Source organism: Theileria parva, chromosome 1 (genome assembly GCF_000165365.1).
Source record: "Theileria parva strain Muguga chromosome 1, complete sequence, whole genome shotgun sequence".
Taxonomy (NCBI): domain Eukaryota; phylum Apicomplexa; class Aconoidasida; order Piroplasmida; family Theileriidae; genus Theileria; species Theileria parva.
The window spans coordinates 347885-363051 of NC_007344.1; the positions used below are offsets into that span (position 1 = coordinate 347885).

The following is a 15167-nucleotide window of genomic DNA, read 5'->3' on the forward strand; positions in this document are numbered from 1 at the left end:
TTGAAAATGTGAAGGCGACCCAATAAAAGCTGGGTTTTACACATTAATCAGATGTTATATTAACTTCTTTATTAATAAAATGGTGTAAAATATGACTAATAAATATGGTAATACATCTTTTGTAATTTTAGTGGTTTTCGTTTTTATCGCCGCTATCTTGGATTTTATCGGAACCTTCTCATATCATTTAAATTTTGAAGGAAAAAATCTCTTCGTTCCTTACTTTTCAGACCGAAATGTAGTTCCATTCCCTGTTCTTTTTAGGGAATTTGACCTTAGCAATGCAGATTCCATCCGCTCAGGAGTTAAACGCTATCGTGGCTCAAATGAGCGTTGCTCTCGCAGACTACTTAAAGAATATGACAGTTACAGATATAATTTTCAACATATTTTTCAAAACGTTCCCAATCAATCGTATCGATCCCACACATATCCCACTCTTACCATACCATTACATATTACTATATACACTAGCATACTCAACACACTATAGTTAATATGGTTAATTGTATGACTATAGATTTGTGGCGAAGTGGGACACACCCCCTGGATGGTTATCATATACGCCAGTGGATAAACTATGCTTAAACTTGTTGGACGCTTATAGGTTTGATTATGTGGTCCAGGACCCTTTACTCGACCAAAATTCTCATACTGTTCGCAACATTTATACTAATAAAATGAGCAATTTCTATGATCTTTTTGATGGGCTTGATTTTGCACACGATATCAGGCTTTTTAAATTAATATCCTCATATCCAACTCTTACCATTTATGCTGTTAAAGGCATTATGTCCGGTGATATGGCCAATGTTGGAATGGTACCGCTTTACTAGTTATTTTCTTACTACTTGTTTAGTTTTACATACCAATCTAGTATTATTAACTGTAGTTAACCTTGTCAATGGTATAATAATGTGATAGATAAGTGATAATCGCAAGCCTTCTGACCTAAAGCTAGATCACTCACTATTTCAATTTCACAACAATGGACTCAAATCTAACCTCATAGGTTCATTCCCACTTCTTTACACATCTCTTACACAATTATATATATTTAGAGTGTTATATTTAGTTTTTTATGGTTGGTATTGGATGATGGTGGTTTAGGTGATGTAACATGTTATGATTTGGCCCCGGGTTCTTTTGATGTTCATATAACCAATAAGCACAAAAATACAGTCAATGATATTTACAACGCGGATCAAATGGTTTATGATAATTATACTAAATATATTCCAAGGTACTGAGTCACGGAGCTGGTACATACCTCCTGGGGACTAGATTCACAGTTACAATATTAATGGTTATGTACAATTATGTGTATAATATCGCTAGTACGGAATTTAATATGTTGTAGATCAGATGTATTGATATTACACTTGGTTGGAGCTGATCACTTATCGCATTGTGGAGGACGTAATACACGTGAAATGTCCAACATCATGAGCAACTACAACACATTCGTCAAGGACCTCATGGACCAGTATGAAAAATACAAGAATTATATGATATTTTTCTTTGGGGACCATGGTCAAAAAGAATCCGGTTCACACGGTGATGACTCACTTGAGGAGGTATTCCATTACAACCACATGATTTTTGCCACAACCTACTCAGTTATACAGTTTTTATACTATCAACAATACCAAGACACATAGTTATGTTTTAGATGGAGACGTTTTTGATGGTCAGAAGTGACATGAGATTACGAAGTGTTGCGCGTGACTTTTGTCCCATCTCTGAGACACCCCAGGCCTACCGTTTACACCACTCAGCTTTAAACGGTAACGCACAACTCTCATTCGAGTATGAAAGACACTTTACACAGGATATTTGTACTACCTCATCATTTCTCACTAACGTACCCGTTCCATTCCACTCTGTAGGCTCCGTGATACCTAATTCAATCCCACTGATAAGGGACAATAATGGCAACATTGACTATGGACTTTCAGACAAGTATCTGGTTCAGCTGTACCACGTCAATGTACATCACATTTTAAGGATTCTAGACCTTTTGACACAGAACGAAGACTTTAAACTTGATCAAAAGATGTTTGACAGAGTTTTCAAAAATAGATTACAACTGGTTAATTTGTATACTCTTTTAAGGTTATTCGATGCTAACAAAACAAACACTAGCGATGGTCTGAAAACAAACGGTGAAAATAAACTAAAAAGTAAAATATATAATACAATAAGTAGTAATAAGGGGAATTTGTATAATGAATATATCAAAATGTGTAAAATAATAATTGAGGAATCGGCGGAAATAATAAGATTATCAGCAAGATCGTTCACATTTCACTACCTTTACATTTCAATAATTATCAAATACGTTTCAATTGTCATACTAGTTTACTCAATTGCAGCCTCACACTATTTCATAGTCAACAACAGGGATTTTGTCCGTAAAATCTTACTCAAACTAATAACGAATTTACTATTGACATCAGTTGTAAGTTGTGTGTTTGGAGTAAAATTGGATAAGAAAATTGATTTACATTATGTGAAATTCAGATTAGTCTGGCCATTGGGAGTGATAAAACCCTTGTTTACGAAGTCACAGACTTTCACAAGGTTCATTTCTAACTTTTTTGTTATCGAAGACTTCGATTTATACCTACACTTTTCCATACTCTTCATGGTCACACTAACTGTTATATTTCTCATCCACTTAGTGACTTTCTTCATCAGCTACATTAGACTACGCAGTGACACCGTTAGTGTGGATATAGCTGATACAGAAGACACTGAAGATAATTCACAGTATAGCAGTGAACACACTACTGATGCTACGGATAACACTAGTGGCAGCAATGTTGATGCGAGAATGAATGAATTGAGTAGATTTATGTATAACATTGGAAAAATTAACTTCAAGAGTATAATATTAGTGTTCTATGGTATCATATTCGTGTTGGTGATCGTGTCGGAATGTGCACTGTACTCACATGACACGATTTCAAGGCACGAGTTCGTGATTTTCATGTTAATTGAAACTTTGCCATTTTTGCTGCAGAATTATAACACTCCACGATGTAAAATGGTGGTTAAACATTTGGTGGTGTTATTTGTGTTTTTAAAGTTGTCGTCACTGTTCCACGACTACAGGTTGTTCTTCTATTCCTCAGACTTACCGTCAGCTAACTGGCTGAGGAAGGAGTACTTTCTAGGTTTGTTTGAGGTCGGAGCCATTTCCCTTACCGTGTACTACCTTATGTTACTGAGGGTCTTAAAGAAGTTCACAAGCCCTGACAAAATAGGTTTAGAAAAATTTGACTACACAATTTCAGAGTGTGTGAAAGTGTTTAAACCCATTAAACTGATGAAACTAGTCTTCACGTTCAACTACGTACTAATATTAGTGAATTACGGCTTAACCACACAGAGGTCACTGTTAGGGCTTGATAAGTTTATCCATAATTTACACAACGCATATAATATGAAGTTGTTTATAAGCACCTTGTTAGCGTGGGCAGTGCTGATAATATTCTTAGTCACTACAGTATTAATGATGGTAAACCCCAGGAATAAGTTTTTTGAGCCTGGAGATTACCGATTTAGTAGTTTCCTTTTGTACAGTATATTCAACATATCGTATTTGTTACTTCTAATTTGTGGGCAGAAAAAGGCCTTTCAGACAGTTCTATCGCTAATTATTCTCTATAATTGCTGTAAAATATTAGTTAATACCACGAGTGGATTTCACCTGTCACACTCCCTTTTGTTGCAGTCGCTGGCTGACGCGGCTTATTTTGCCGTAGGAAACATTGACACCTTTTTAAACTTGAACTTCCAAACTGGGTTTGTTTTCGTTAACACTTACCACCAGCTGATATCCGACTCTTCTGTCCTGTTCGAGGTCATGTCCATCCACATGCTCTTCTCAATTGTTCTGATGTTTATATTTTACAGTTTCAACAACTTACAGTTTACTGATCCTTTGGTGTTAATGGACACTGAGCGCTTGGACTCTATGGAATCAGGCCTTAAATTCACCGGACAGGATCATGAGGTTGATTCCAAGAAAATTTACACACTAAAAAATATTATACACATCATTACAATGTAAGGTTCATTAGACAGTTGTTCTTATTTTTACCTAGTTAAATGGTCCCAATTATTCTTATTTTGTGTTATTATGCCTTAAATTACCTATAAAATATATTCTATTGATATTTTAGGTATATATTGTTGGTATCTGCGTTGGGGGTATCGGTGTTGGTGGTAATAATGAAGTTACATCAAGTCCCATGCGTAAGTTTTTACACCATATTCACACATATTTCACATAGTAGTATACATATATTACTATAAGTGTGGATTGGTGATAATAATGGGTTTAGATAGCGTTTCGATCGTTTCCTAAGGCGTTGTTTGTGTTGGGAAAGTCAACTGCGATGATTGTGACTCAACTACTCCTGTTCCTACTTGGAGCCATTTACTAACTGTAACATATCTCAATGTAGTTTTATAATACATATTCATTTTAATACAATAAACAATATATATAGTATAGCACATTAGTAAAGTGTTGAATGTGTAATTCTGGGATTAAGTTGGATTGATTGGAATGGCGAATAGCGGTTCGATTTCATGAATATTATATTGATTGTGGAACTGGTTGAGTAGAGCGGTTGCAAGTAAAGCTGTAAAGGAATGATAAGGGTCAGAATTCTCATGGGATTTATTGGCTGAAAAGCCACCATCTGAATTTTGCGATTCCCCAATAAACCTTGTAATTCTGGCAATGACTGTCTGATTAAACAACTTTACACTCTTCTTGTAGTATTTAACTAACATGAACATTGTTGCTAAGCTCCACCAAATGTAACATATATCATTTGATTTCCCAACACGACCATTCATACCGCCATTTATACTTATACGCTCCAACAACCAACTATATCCATACATTAATAATATGATAAAAGTTGTCAACTGTATATTAACCATATAGTAATAATATAGAATTATTATCTCTTTTAACTCTATTAACTATATTAATAGTATAAAAGTTACGTGACGAGTAAGTGAATTCTATTGTGAGATAAAGAGTTGATTCTGTTGATTAGTACTAGGGATCCAATAGAGCAGAAAGCGCCGGCGACGTGGCTTTGACCATTTTTAGATAATGAAATTCCGCCATCAGAATTAAAGTGTGACCTTAAAAATCTATAAATTCTATCCAAATCAAATGACTTATTAAGTTGATCAGTGATTTGAGATTCTGAGAAGTTGAGTAACTTATGAGTCAAATTAAAGGCGCAAAGAGCAGACATAGTACTCCTAACATCAGTGTAATCAGTGTTTGAGTGTGTATTAAAGGAGTTGAGAGAGTTGAAAAAGTAACCTTCATCAGGGTTGTAAAGTGATTTAATGTAATTTATTATGGAAATTAAGTCTGAACTACTCAGCAGTGAGTGATTAATTCCGGAATGAAACTGGTTGTAGAGGGGAAAATTACGGAGCAAGTAGTTAATTTCAATAGCGTAAAGAGTGCTCTGGATATTATTATTATACAAATTATTGTTATATTCCATGAATCCCTTCACTCCCTCTTCAAATTGTTCAGTCGTAACTACAGAACTGTCAACTGAGTCAGAAGTGTTCTCAGTATCATTACCAGTGGCATTATGGGTAGTATTAGAGTTAGTATTAGGGACAATATTGGTATTATTAGAATTCACAGATGTATAGGGGAAAGTATTAATATTGGTGAAACAAGAGTTGAGAATATTAAGTAGAGAGTTGAGGTTTGATTGCGATATCGGCTGAGAAAGAATAGTTAGGGCTGAAATTGACCAAAAAGAACCACAAATTAGGGACTTCTCAAATAATAGTTTTTTCCCATTGAATTTATTGTTATTTACGCCTTCTGGAGCTGAAAATAAGTTAATTCCACCAATTAAAAAATTATTCAAGTAATCACGCAATTTATTCAAATCCTTCATTTATCCATATTAATAATACTGTTAAGTCTAGAATATTTTACGGAATCTCACAACACCATACCATAGTGTGTAGAACTATCAACATAGTAATATACCAATGTAGTATATTATTGTAGCAATAATATGGTAAATTAATTGGTTAAAATAATAATTAAGATGTGTAAATTGTTATGTTATTTTTTACTTTTTGTTTATTTTGCTGAATCACACACCAATAATGGGTTAAATATTGATATAAATTATAATAATGATTCAAATATTGAAAATACAACCAATTCTATTAAAAGTAAAAGTTTTACTTTATTTTCAATTAATAATACAAGTTACTAAAAATAATGCTACACACAGTGTGTAGGTGATATATTGGTGAACAAATTACCAGTACCATATTTATATATTAAACCAAATGAACTTGAAAATGTACACCAAATCGCCGAATCAGCATTGGTAACTCTTTATTATATTTTATTATTTTTAGGAGAATGAATCCATCATCGCAGGTAAAACGCCCAAAACTTATCAATTCTCAACGCTTATTTCGTTTTATTTACTAATTATATTACTGAAAGTAGCTAAATTATACCATACTACTAGTATTATGTAAATTGTGACAGACACTGAGGATGTATATGAGAGAATAATATCAGAAATAGAAGAGAGATCGCCCGAGGAGATGATAATGGACATTATAGGGAAAATCAACAAATTAGAAGCTTTAAAAGCTCAATTAGGAACTGAAGAGTTTCTCACTACTTATTAAATTATTACATATTATTATACTATATACTTAAGTACACAATTATTTATATATTTTTATGGGAAATTATAAATTATAATAGAAGAATAGCAAGATTGAAATTATCTGGAAAGAATGCAACTTATGCAAATTCTATACCCGTTTCACATCCCATCGCTGTAAATCCAACTACAACTTAATTTCCTACTCAATAAAACAATACTATATCTAATAAAGTATAGTAAGTAAACTGGCATAGTATTAGTATAGTATGAGAAATTAAATTAGTGAGGGGTTGGAGTGTGACCATCAACATAAAAATTACGTGTAATTCTTGGCAATGTTATTCTTATATTATCGTGTTCTTTTCCTAATATTACTTGACACCCCAATCTACTCCTATTCAATCATAATCACTACACGAACCATTGATTATATACAACTGTGTAAATATTATATATAGAACCATATAACTAGTAGTGGTACGATAACCGTAATGGACATACGTATTAGTAAGACATGGAGCTAAATCAAGCATATCAAGTTCAGTTTCAGAAGGTTCGGGTAATGCATCATAAACATCTTCTTCTAATATTACATGACAAGTTGAGCAAGCCATACATCCATCACAAGCACCTAAAACATATTACAAAAAGTTGTCTAATAGGCCAGTTAGGGCTTAACTATACTATATACCAATAATAATGATTAATGCTGTGTATATGTGTAAGAAGTGTGTAAGTATAATGTGTAAAACTGGGGATAATTATCCTAATACAAAAACTGTTATCTGAATAGTCTGGGTAAAATTATGATTTAGAAAAATACCTTCAATTTCAATATTGTGTTTATGAGCAGCTTCGAGAATAGAAATACCAACTGGCACACTAACTGTTATTTCATCCTCATATTGTACAAACGTTATCTTAATACTAATTATTATTATTAGTATATATAAATGTTATTAGTATATATAAATAGTATTAGTATATTATTGGTATATAATTGTTAGTAAGAGTAGTGAGAATACTTTTGGGTTGAAAAATGATTATAAAAGTTTTTATGAAAAATGTATAAATTAGGTCTTAAAATTTTATTTATCGAGTTATTAAATATATTACATAATAATTTCATTATACAAATGATTTATTATATTTATTACTGTTAATATTGGGAGATTCCTCATTTCACCATTATTACCTAAATTTTCACTAAAATTTTTATAATTTTCAATATCATCAATGTAAATAATATTAACAATATAAATTTTGTAAATATTGTGAATAATATTAATTAATTGTATGGACTATGTCTATATTTACCGTAAGTTTTTTCAATAGATCCCTTTCCTTCGTCACCTCGTTTATGTGTGTTTATGCTTTTGCAAATCCTGATTTGGAGCGAATTTGGGAATTTCATCCGGCCTTTGATCAAAAAGATTACGCCTTCCTCTCATTTTATAAAGTTCCTTCTTATACATTTTACTCAAATATTGGAAAAATTTACATATTTACTCCAACTAACATATGATAATAGGTAAATGAAAATGATTATAACGAATTTGAAAAGGGAATTAGAGGGCTGACAAGATATTTACAAAGGAAACCAGGTACTGATACACTCAACTCTATACCATCAACTATATATTAATATTAACTGAAGTACTAAATTATGCTATAGGATATGGATATACTAGATTAGTGAGACTAGTTGATATGGATGATAAAAGTGATATATTATCGGATTATGACTACGTAGGAGTCCAAACTTGGTTTACTCCTGCTTCAATGAAGAGAGCTATGGATTCTTCGTTTTCTCAGAAGATTATTTCAAATCTTAAAATGAAAAATGACTTCAACTCTCAACTATTTAAAATTGTAGTAGATGATTCCTCCTACACACCCTAAACCACACCCTAACCCATACTATACCAATTTAATAATTTACTTATCTAAAGTTAATAAAATGTATATCATTATTTTTTATATATTAATTTATATTAATTATATTTATTGTCACAGTCACTTCGACGCAAATTTACTCAAACATTCACATACCGTTGGTCACACTGTTAATAATAACATAAATAATAAAATAATCAGTAATGTAAATAATAAATTAAAATCTAAGGGTGAAGACGATGAAGAGGAAGACGACGTAGATACAACAGTAAGTATATGTGTAACAGTGTGTGTTAGTATTAGTATATTTATATCTTAGAGGTGGGATTCGAACCCACGACTAGAGCTTATTAGTTAAATTTAACCATCAATGTACTACCATACCATTAACTACTGTTATACTGCTAATATCAGTGGATGTGTGATAAATTTGATTAGTTGGATGAAGTGGAAGAAAGGTAACGTTACAAATGTGTATAAATGTGTTAGAGGCGAAGAAGAAGACAATATGCTACAAAATGCCGAAGGTATTTATAAAATAATTCAATCCTAATCAATTATATCTTTGAACATTTTACACAACAAACTCAGTTGTATATAACTAATATATCCTGTAGATATTGGAGTGAAAGAATCAATTGAAGAAGTATTTTTTGACTATTTAAAAAATTTTAGGAAAATTCAGAGTCAGAATTTGCTAATTCTAAACTCAATCAATCCAACAATAACAATGTAATCCACTACACAGTAAACTATGGTTATGTATCTATCTGAATCACAGAAGAAAACTATTATTATTCCAGCGTTAATTATATAAATAAATAAGAATAAAGGAATAATAGTATAGCAGGAACCTGGGAAGGGAAAATTAAAATATTTGATGGATGAATTAGTTAAGCTTTCATTGGAATTAAAAAATTTAAACTATCAAATTGATTCCATACAAATATCACAATAATATAATTTTTAAATTTATAATATGTGATAATAATATACAAATAATGTGTTAGAAGTGGAATAGTGTAAAAAGTAGTGTAAAAGTGAATGTGTGGTAATGGATTAGTAAAAAATAAAAATTTATTAAATTTATAGTTATGAAATCGAATATATTATTATCAGGCGCAAAAACGCTAAAAAATTATGATTGGTTTGATCATGAGTTACCCCTTAGTAAATTGCCGCTGATGCCCAGCGTGCTAAGCACTACCGTCGGTGCTGGTATAGGAGCTTTATGCTCAATTATAGTCAATTGCGCTCTTGTAGAGTTATCAACTTCTTCTTTTTTCACTCTTGTATTTTTTTTAATTTTATTTTTACTTTGCTAAATTATATCAGATAATTATGTGTAAAATAACGTTGTTTAGTATTTTGGCTTTACATTTATCATTATTGGACTTGCGATACTCTGGAGATTAAGCGCTTCTAGCGAATTGAATGATCAAAACCAAACTAAAAATCTTAAAATTTTCGGATTCATGGTAATGTTTCACCTGATCCCAGATGAACCGCTACAAACTACTCATTTTTACATACACTACTCATTCCTCAGTCAATATACATTACATTTGTTACTATTTATCTATAGTTAGTGATGGTAGTGGAAAATGTTGTAGATTGTATTTTCTGGTGTATTATGTTTTTTTCTGAGGAAGAACTGGTTCATATCATTACCAACATCACTCAAGACTGTTGTCTACACTCTACTAGGTGTATCTACCTCATTTGCACTCACATTTACCATCGTCGACATTATCAACTACTTCATGGCCACTCTCGAAACCACCGTCTCAAAACCATTAGTCGAATCTAAATCACAAGTATTAAACTACACTATCACTATTCCTACACTCCATTATATAATTTGTTATAACTAATACTTTTATCTCTGGTATCAAGAGATATCACCAATTAATGGTACTTATGTATGTTATATTTTTCATTATGTTGGTATTGGAACCTGTTTATAGGTCCATTTAATATTATCGATCGCATTATTAATGGGAGCAATATTTGGGTTCACTTTTGGGTTAATGGATGTGGAGGACGAGGCTGCCTACCACGTCCAACTGGCGCTAATGAAGGAGGAAAAATACACTTATCCAATAGGAATCCTCCTAGGCGGAGCTGTATCTATTACACACATTCCACATAGTTACACATTTTCTACCTAATTTACGCTATGATGGATAGTTAGCATTAGGATATATAAGGATTGTGAGTATATAGTAATAATGTGGTTTAGGCTGGATTTGGTAATGAATATTTAAGACAACAGGAATCTTGGAGATTTAATAGAGATAATGCTTACGATGTTGAAATATAAATTTCCCACCAAATATTCATTAATATAATTTTATCAAAATTTTATCAATACAATATATTCATAGTTAATATTATTATATTAAATATTAATATGGCTTAATGCAGTATGTGTAGCCCGATGAGAAACAGGATGAAGTTCATTATTAATCCCTTTAATAATTAAGTTAATTTGTTAAAATGTTAATGAAATTGACTGGAATCTCATTAATCACTTCGTTCTCTTATATTAGGAACTCAGTCCCACTTAAAAACACCTTTACAGCCTTCCACACTCTTAATACCCGTAACGGTATCAAAAGTGCTAAAACTCCTGACAGAATTAGCAGTTTAAAGAGTGTGAATGGAGTGAGGAACTATAGTAGTTCGGAAGGTTTAAATAACACAGTAACCTCATCACTAATTGGCAAATTAATGCCTTCATTTAAAGGAACGGCATTACTTGGCGACGATTTAGTACAGTTTAACTCTTCGGATTATTTTAAGGATTCCTATGGCCTATTGGTCTTTTATCCATTGGATTTTACCTTTGTCTGTCCATCTGAACTTTTGGGCTTTTCAGAACGGCTAAAGGAGTTTGAGGAGAGGCATGTGAAGGTTCTGGGTGTATCCGTCGATTCTCCCTTTAGTCACAAGGCCTGGAAGGAGTTGGACGTTCGCCAGGGTGGCGTTTCACCTCTCAAGTTCCCCCTCTTCTCTGACTTGAGTCGTGAGGTTTCCAGCTCTTTTGGTCTACTCCGTGACGAGGGGTTCTCTCACAGAGCCTCAGTTCTCGTCGACAAGGCCGGTGTTGTAAAACACGTGGCCATGTACGAACTTGGACTAGGCAGGTCAGTGGATGAAACTCTCAGGTTATTTGACGCAGTTCAGTTCGCAGAGAAGACTGGAAATGTCTGCCCAGTTAACTGGAAACAAGGCGATCAAGCCATGAAACCTGATTCACAATCAGTTAAACAATACCTCTCAAATCGTTTCAACTAATCTATTACCATACTACTATACTAATAGTATATACTTAATAGTATATAGTTAATAGTATATAGTTAATACTATAGTTTGCCATACTATATACCTGTACCCAAGGTACTAGGTTCGAGTCCCACTTCCGGAACTTATTACTCATTTAGATATTCGACTACCATACTATTGCTATACATTCTATATCCTATAATATACATACTGTATAGTATAGTATATTTTAATCTAGTGTTATGTTAGAATATGGTATTCAGGCAGTAAACAGGCCGAAAATCTAAAATGAAGGATTCATGGAATCAAAATAAATAACAAGTTAAATAGAAGTTTTTGTTCCAAAAAATGTAAAAATGTCCGAAATTTGTTGTAATTTCCGCGATTTGCTGAGATTTTTAACGTTTTAAAACCTTCCGGTGACCCGAGATTTCAAAGTTAAAAAGCTCTCACAATTTAAACTAAAAACAGTTTTAACCTCTTACAATAGTCATCTTAGTAACTTTTTGACCTTTTAAAGTATAAATTTGACTAAAAAGTTTCTGAGTGTGCTGGATCAAAAAATGTCAAATGGCTTCCAAACGAAGTCGTTCGACCCATATAACCGAACAATTCGACTAAAAATTAACTGCTAAACCTATATTCTGGCTCTTGGCGCAAGATACTACTTCAAAAAAGCTGCATGCACAGATTTTGGTAAGAATGTACTAGAACCGCGTGCACCCTCCTGGATCCCCATTGGTCCTTTTATGTAGGCGTTTAAGGATGTGATTCAGTATAAACTTTTTGTACATCCATTACAGCAACCATGAACTGCTTTTACATCCTTTTGTTTATTTTTTCTTTGTTCAAAACAGCCTTTTCCCAAACCAAACCACCCGGACTACCATGTGTGTTAAACATCTCAGGAAACAATGATAGAACCAAAATCGATATTGACGATAAAGACTCCTCAGTAACAATCTTCACACCAACTAATGGTACAGAAGTGCTTGAGGTGGTTTATGGGTCTCAGGTTCTCTGGAAAAGGACAAAGCTAACCAAGTTTCTCAGACTTCTGACCTACAAACGCGGCAACTCACTTTATTACCTCCAGTTATTCTTTTCCAGAGGAGGTAAAATTTATGCCCAAACCATGAGCACTGATGGTGAAAAGTGGATCAACTCCACCACCTTCCGGCTTACAAAAAGGAATAGCATGGAGCTGTTTGGAGACCTTAATTTAACCTCAGGCTCCTCTGAAGATGAGAATCCTTACGAAAATCCTGACCAAGTTCGCCAAGAAGGAGCTGAAAATGAGCCTAATTACGCGGATTCAGTTATCCTTCAGCCCAAAAAAGGTGAAAGTGATGAAGACACCTCTGAATCAGATTCATCCTCAACAAAGTCTGAACCATCCCTAAAATCGGAGTCAGATGCATCCACAACAAAGTCTGAACCATCTGACAAAAATAAACTCAAGAGCTTTGGCAAATATCTAAAGAATCTAGCGAGGAAAGGCCCAAAGAAAAAAGGGGAGTCCACGTCAAACACAGACTCTGAAGGGGAATCAAGTGGTGAAAGCACGCCTATTAACAAAGAAGCCAAAAAACCTCCACAATCTAAATACCGTGTAGAATATGAGGATCTTGCAAATCTCGGACCTAAACCCTCTGAAACAGAGACTGGGCCCAAATTACCAAAAAGATCACCACCAGTACCACCAGTAAGAACAGTTTCCCTTGAAAATAAACAGGTTGAAGCAGGCACTAGACCCAGCTCACCTACAAGACTATCTCCAATACCAGAACCAAGAACTCTTTTCCCAAATAAAACAACTTCTGAAACAGAAACTGGATCCAAATTACCAAAAAGGCCACCAGAACCACCAGTAAGAACAGTTTCCCTTCAGAATAAACAGGTTGGAAATTCAGCATCTTACGTGAGCTCTAGTGATTCTGAAAATTCTGAAACTGATGAGAAGCCTAAAAACCGGAAAAGAAGGAGAATTAACTTCTTCAGAAGAGGTCGTAACAATAATAATACCGAAAAATCTGTTAAAGAAGACCCGATATACTCAACTATTGATTTACAACCTGGTCAACAATCTGATCAAACATCGGATGAATCAACTCCAGATGAACTATCTGAACCCAGCATTGAGGAATCCAACAAGACTAAAATGAGACCAAAAAGAGGTACCAGCAACTCCTTAAACAGGGTTAGAAAATTATTTTCGCGGAGAAAAAAGTCTAAAACCCAAATGAATGAGGTTGAATTGGACTTGGCTGGCGATTTGGAAGGAATAGCAAGGGTAAAACATGTCACTGAGATTGATATTCCTGTTACCGAAATGATCATTTTTGGTGGAAATTTAGTGAAGAAAATTACAGATAGGTTCCAGACAGTGTGGAAACATGAACGTAAGTCATTACCTCTGAGACAGGTTCTTCTGTTTGCGAAGCCTGGGTACCAGTCTCTGCTCCACTTAAACACTAAGCCAAGCTTGTTTGAAGGCAACCCAAGGATGTACGAGGACATCGAGGGCCAATGGTTGGAGATAACTCTTGAAAGGTTCTTGACTAAGTTAGGTATGTCTGCCTTTAACGAAGTTGACACGTACTACGAGAATAAGAAAATAACATCAGATACGTTTGAAATTCCAGAAGAATTTACGAAACCAGACCCGAACGGTTCTTCAGGTCTTGAACCTGGATCTAGGCGTAGTAGCACATCATCCACTGGATCAGAGTCAAACTATTCAGTCCGTTCAATTGAACCACATGATTCTCCCACTTCAGAGCAGATAGGACCTGTAGAAACAGACGACACAGAGTCAGTTTCAGGTGGAGCAAGCCCTCAAGCGCCTGCAGAATCCATTTACACAACAGTCACACCACCTCCAAAACCACCACGTCTTTATATCTATACCCCCAAGTCATCTAATGGAGATATTATACCAGAACAGGAATCTGGACCAGCAACTGTAACACCCTATGAATCTAGTACTGGGAAAACACTAGGAGAATCTGGTGGTGACGTTCACAGCACGTTGGGATCAAAGAGTTCAGACTCACAGAGTAGTGGAAGCTCTTTTGAACGTATAAGCACTCCAGATCTAGAGAACTTGCCTCCGGATTCAAGTATAAGACCACTCCTAATGGACGAAGGACTCAATCTCTACTCAAGTGACGGATTTTGAACCACTAACATTAAATGATCTAACTCTAAAACATTAATTTGCTCTATCATTATTTATGTTTTAGTCAATACCAATGTGGTAAATCTATACCTAAATTTGAT

At 34.0% G+C, this 15167-nt stretch overlaps 9 protein-coding genes across 9 annotated transcripts; 7 read left to right on the top strand and 2 right to left on the bottom strand.

Annotated features, from left to right (window-relative positions):
* Positions 1-58: 58 nt before the first annotated feature.
* LAS21 (putative integral membrane protein) lies at positions 59-4485 on the top strand. Its single transcript, XM_760603.2, has 8 exons — positions 59-414; positions 521-821; positions 925-1012; positions 1111-1243; positions 1361-1577; positions 1673-4074; positions 4191-4263; positions 4353-4485. Exons 1-8 carry the CDS (start codon positions 92-94, stop codon positions 4452-4454), a joined length of 3639 nt encoding a protein of 1212 aa, XP_765696.2. The 5' UTR covers positions 59-91; the 3' UTR covers positions 4455-4485.
* Positions 4486-4520: 35 nt separating this feature from the next.
* On the bottom strand, positions 4521-5992 carry BET2 (Geranylgeranyl transferase type-2 subunit beta). The gene is made up of 2 exons (XM_760605.2): positions 5029-5992; positions 4521-4909 (listed from the first exon to the last, which is right to left on the bottom strand). Exons 1-2 carry the CDS (start codon positions 5958-5960, stop codon positions 4561-4563), a joined length of 1281 nt encoding a protein of 426 aa, XP_765698.1. The 5' UTR covers positions 5961-5992; the 3' UTR covers positions 4521-4560.
* Positions 5993-6065: 73 nt separating this feature from the next.
* TpMuguga_01g00172 (uncharacterized protein) lies at positions 6066-6899 on the top strand. The gene is made up of 5 exons (XM_061304934.1): positions 6066-6246; positions 6316-6407; positions 6439-6460; positions 6575-6701; positions 6800-6899. The coding sequence occupies exons 1-5, from the start codon at positions 6117-6119 to the stop codon at positions 6894-6896; spliced, it is 468 nt and encodes a 155-aa protein (XP_061161512.1). The 5' UTR covers positions 6066-6116; the 3' UTR covers positions 6897-6899.
* fdx1l (Adrenodoxin-like protein) lies at positions 6855-7836 on the bottom strand. Its single transcript, XM_061304935.1, has 4 exons — positions 7727-7836; positions 7525-7583; positions 7203-7332; positions 6855-7095 (listed from the first exon to the last, which is right to left on the bottom strand). The coding sequence occupies exons 1-4, from the start codon at positions 7828-7830 to the stop codon at positions 6981-6983; spliced, it is 408 nt and encodes a 135-aa protein (XP_061161513.1). The 5' UTR covers positions 7831-7836; the 3' UTR covers positions 6855-6980.
* A 23-nt stretch (positions 7837-7859) lies between these two features.
* Positions 7860-8661, top strand: TpMuguga_01g00174 (uncharacterized protein). The gene is made up of 3 exons (XM_760608.2): positions 7860-8160; positions 8233-8305; positions 8377-8661. Exons 1-3 carry the CDS (start codon positions 8005-8007, stop codon positions 8601-8603), a joined length of 456 nt encoding a protein of 151 aa, XP_765701.1. The 5' UTR covers positions 7860-8004; the 3' UTR covers positions 8604-8661.
* On the top strand, positions 8662-9575 carry TpMuguga_01g00175 (uncharacterized protein; the record flags this gene model as incomplete). The annotated part of the gene is made up of 6 exons (XM_061304936.1): positions 8662-8865; positions 9036-9055; positions 9087-9124; positions 9215-9243; positions 9273-9329; positions 9448-9575. The coding sequence occupies 6 exons, from the start codon at positions 8662-8664 to the stop codon at positions 9553-9555; spliced, it is 456 nt and encodes a 151-aa protein (XP_061161514.1). The 3' UTR covers positions 9556-9575.
* A 102-nt stretch (positions 9576-9677) lies between these two features.
* Positions 9678-10957, top strand: TpMuguga_01g00176 (putative integral membrane protein). Its single transcript, XM_760610.2, has 5 exons — positions 9678-9889; positions 9962-10075; positions 10211-10414; positions 10565-10723; positions 10840-10957. Exons 1-5 carry the CDS (start codon positions 9692-9694, stop codon positions 10918-10920), a joined length of 756 nt encoding a protein of 251 aa, XP_765703.1. The 5' UTR covers positions 9678-9691; the 3' UTR covers positions 10921-10957.
* Positions 10958-11060: 103 nt separating this feature from the next.
* Positions 11061-11912, top strand: BAS1 (AhpC/TSA family protein). The gene has a single exon (XM_760611.2). The coding sequence runs from the start codon at positions 11097-11099 to the stop codon at positions 11895-11897; it is 801 nt and encodes a 266-aa protein (XP_765704.1). The 5' UTR covers positions 11061-11096; the 3' UTR covers positions 11898-11912.
* Positions 11913-12681: 769 nt separating this feature from the next.
* TpMuguga_01g00178 (uncharacterized protein) lies at positions 12682-15106 on the top strand. Its single transcript, XM_760612.2, has one exon. The coding sequence runs from the start codon at positions 12694-12696 to the stop codon at positions 15064-15066; it is 2373 nt and encodes a 790-aa protein (XP_765705.1). The 5' UTR covers positions 12682-12693; the 3' UTR covers positions 15067-15106.
* Positions 15107-15167: the final 61 nt, after the last annotated feature.

Bases quoted from the DNA above. Each gene is read 5' to 3' on its own strand.
- TpMuguga_01g00174 (XM_760608.2), top strand. From the start codon at position 8,005: ATGTCTATATTTACCGTAAGTTTTTTCAATAGATCCCTTTCCTTCGTC. The intron at 8,161-8,232 runs GTTCCTTCTTAT...ATATGATAATAG, and splicing joins CCTTCCTCTCATTTTATAAA to GTAAATGAAAATGATTATAA. The intron at 8,306-8,376 runs GTACTGATACAC...ATTATGCTATAG, and splicing joins ATATTTACAAAGGAAACCAG to GATATGGATATACTAGATTA.
- LAS21 (XM_760603.2), top strand. From the start codon at position 92: ATGACTAATAAATATGGTAATACATCTTTTGTAATTTTAGTGGTTTTC. The intron at 415-520 runs GTATCGATCCCA...GTATGACTATAG, and splicing joins CAAAACGTTCCCAATCAATC to ATTTGTGGCGAAGTGGGACA. The intron at 4,075-4,190 runs GTAAGGTTCATT...TTGATATTTTAG, and splicing joins ATTATACACATCATTACAAT to GTATATATTGTTGGTATCTG.
- TpMuguga_01g00178 (XM_760612.2), top strand. From the start codon at position 12,694: ATGAACTGCTTTTACATCCTTTTGTTTATTTTTTCTTTGTTCAAAACA.
- fdx1l (XM_061304935.1), bottom strand. From the start codon at position 7,830: ATGAAATTATTATGTAATATATTTAATAACTCGATAAATAAAATTTTA. The intron at 7,333-7,524 runs GTATTTTTCTAA...AATATGTTTTAG, and splicing joins ACACAATATTGAAATTGAAG to GTGCTTGTGATGGATGTATG. The intron at 7,096-7,202 runs GTATGTCCATTA...ATGATTGAATAG, and splicing joins GCTCCATGTCTTACTAATAC to GAGTAGATTGGGGTGTCAAG.
- BAS1 (XM_760611.2), top strand. From the start codon at position 11,097: ATGTTAATGAAATTGACTGGAATCTCATTAATCACTTCGTTCTCTTAT.
- TpMuguga_01g00172 (XM_061304934.1), top strand. From the start codon at position 6,117: ATGTGTAAATTGTTATGTTATTTTTTACTTTTTGTTTATTTTGCTGAA. The intron at 6,247-6,315 runs GTAAAAGTTTTA...CACAGTGTGTAG, and splicing joins TACAACCAATTCTATTAAAA to GTGATATATTGGTGAACAAA. The intron at 6,461-6,574 runs GTAAAACGCCCA...AAATTGTGACAG, and splicing joins GAATGAATCCATCATCGCAG to ACACTGAGGATGTATATGAG.
- BET2 (XM_760605.2), bottom strand. From the start codon at position 5,960: ATGAAGGATTTGAATAAATTGCGTGATTACTTGAATAATTTTTTAATT. The intron at 4,910-5,028 runs GTAACTTTTATA...GTATGGATATAG, and splicing joins AGAATTCACTTACTCGTCAC to TTGGTTGTTGGAGCGTATAA.
- TpMuguga_01g00176 (XM_760610.2), top strand. From the start codon at position 9,692: ATGAAATCGAATATATTATTATCAGGCGCAAAAACGCTAAAAAATTAT. The intron at 10,076-10,210 runs GTAATGTTTCAC...AAAATGTTGTAG, and splicing joins TTAAAATTTTCGGATTCATG to ATTGTATTTTCTGGTGTATT. The intron at 10,415-10,564 runs GTATTAAACTAC...ACCTGTTTATAG, and splicing joins TAGTCGAATCTAAATCACAA to GTCCATTTAATATTATCGAT.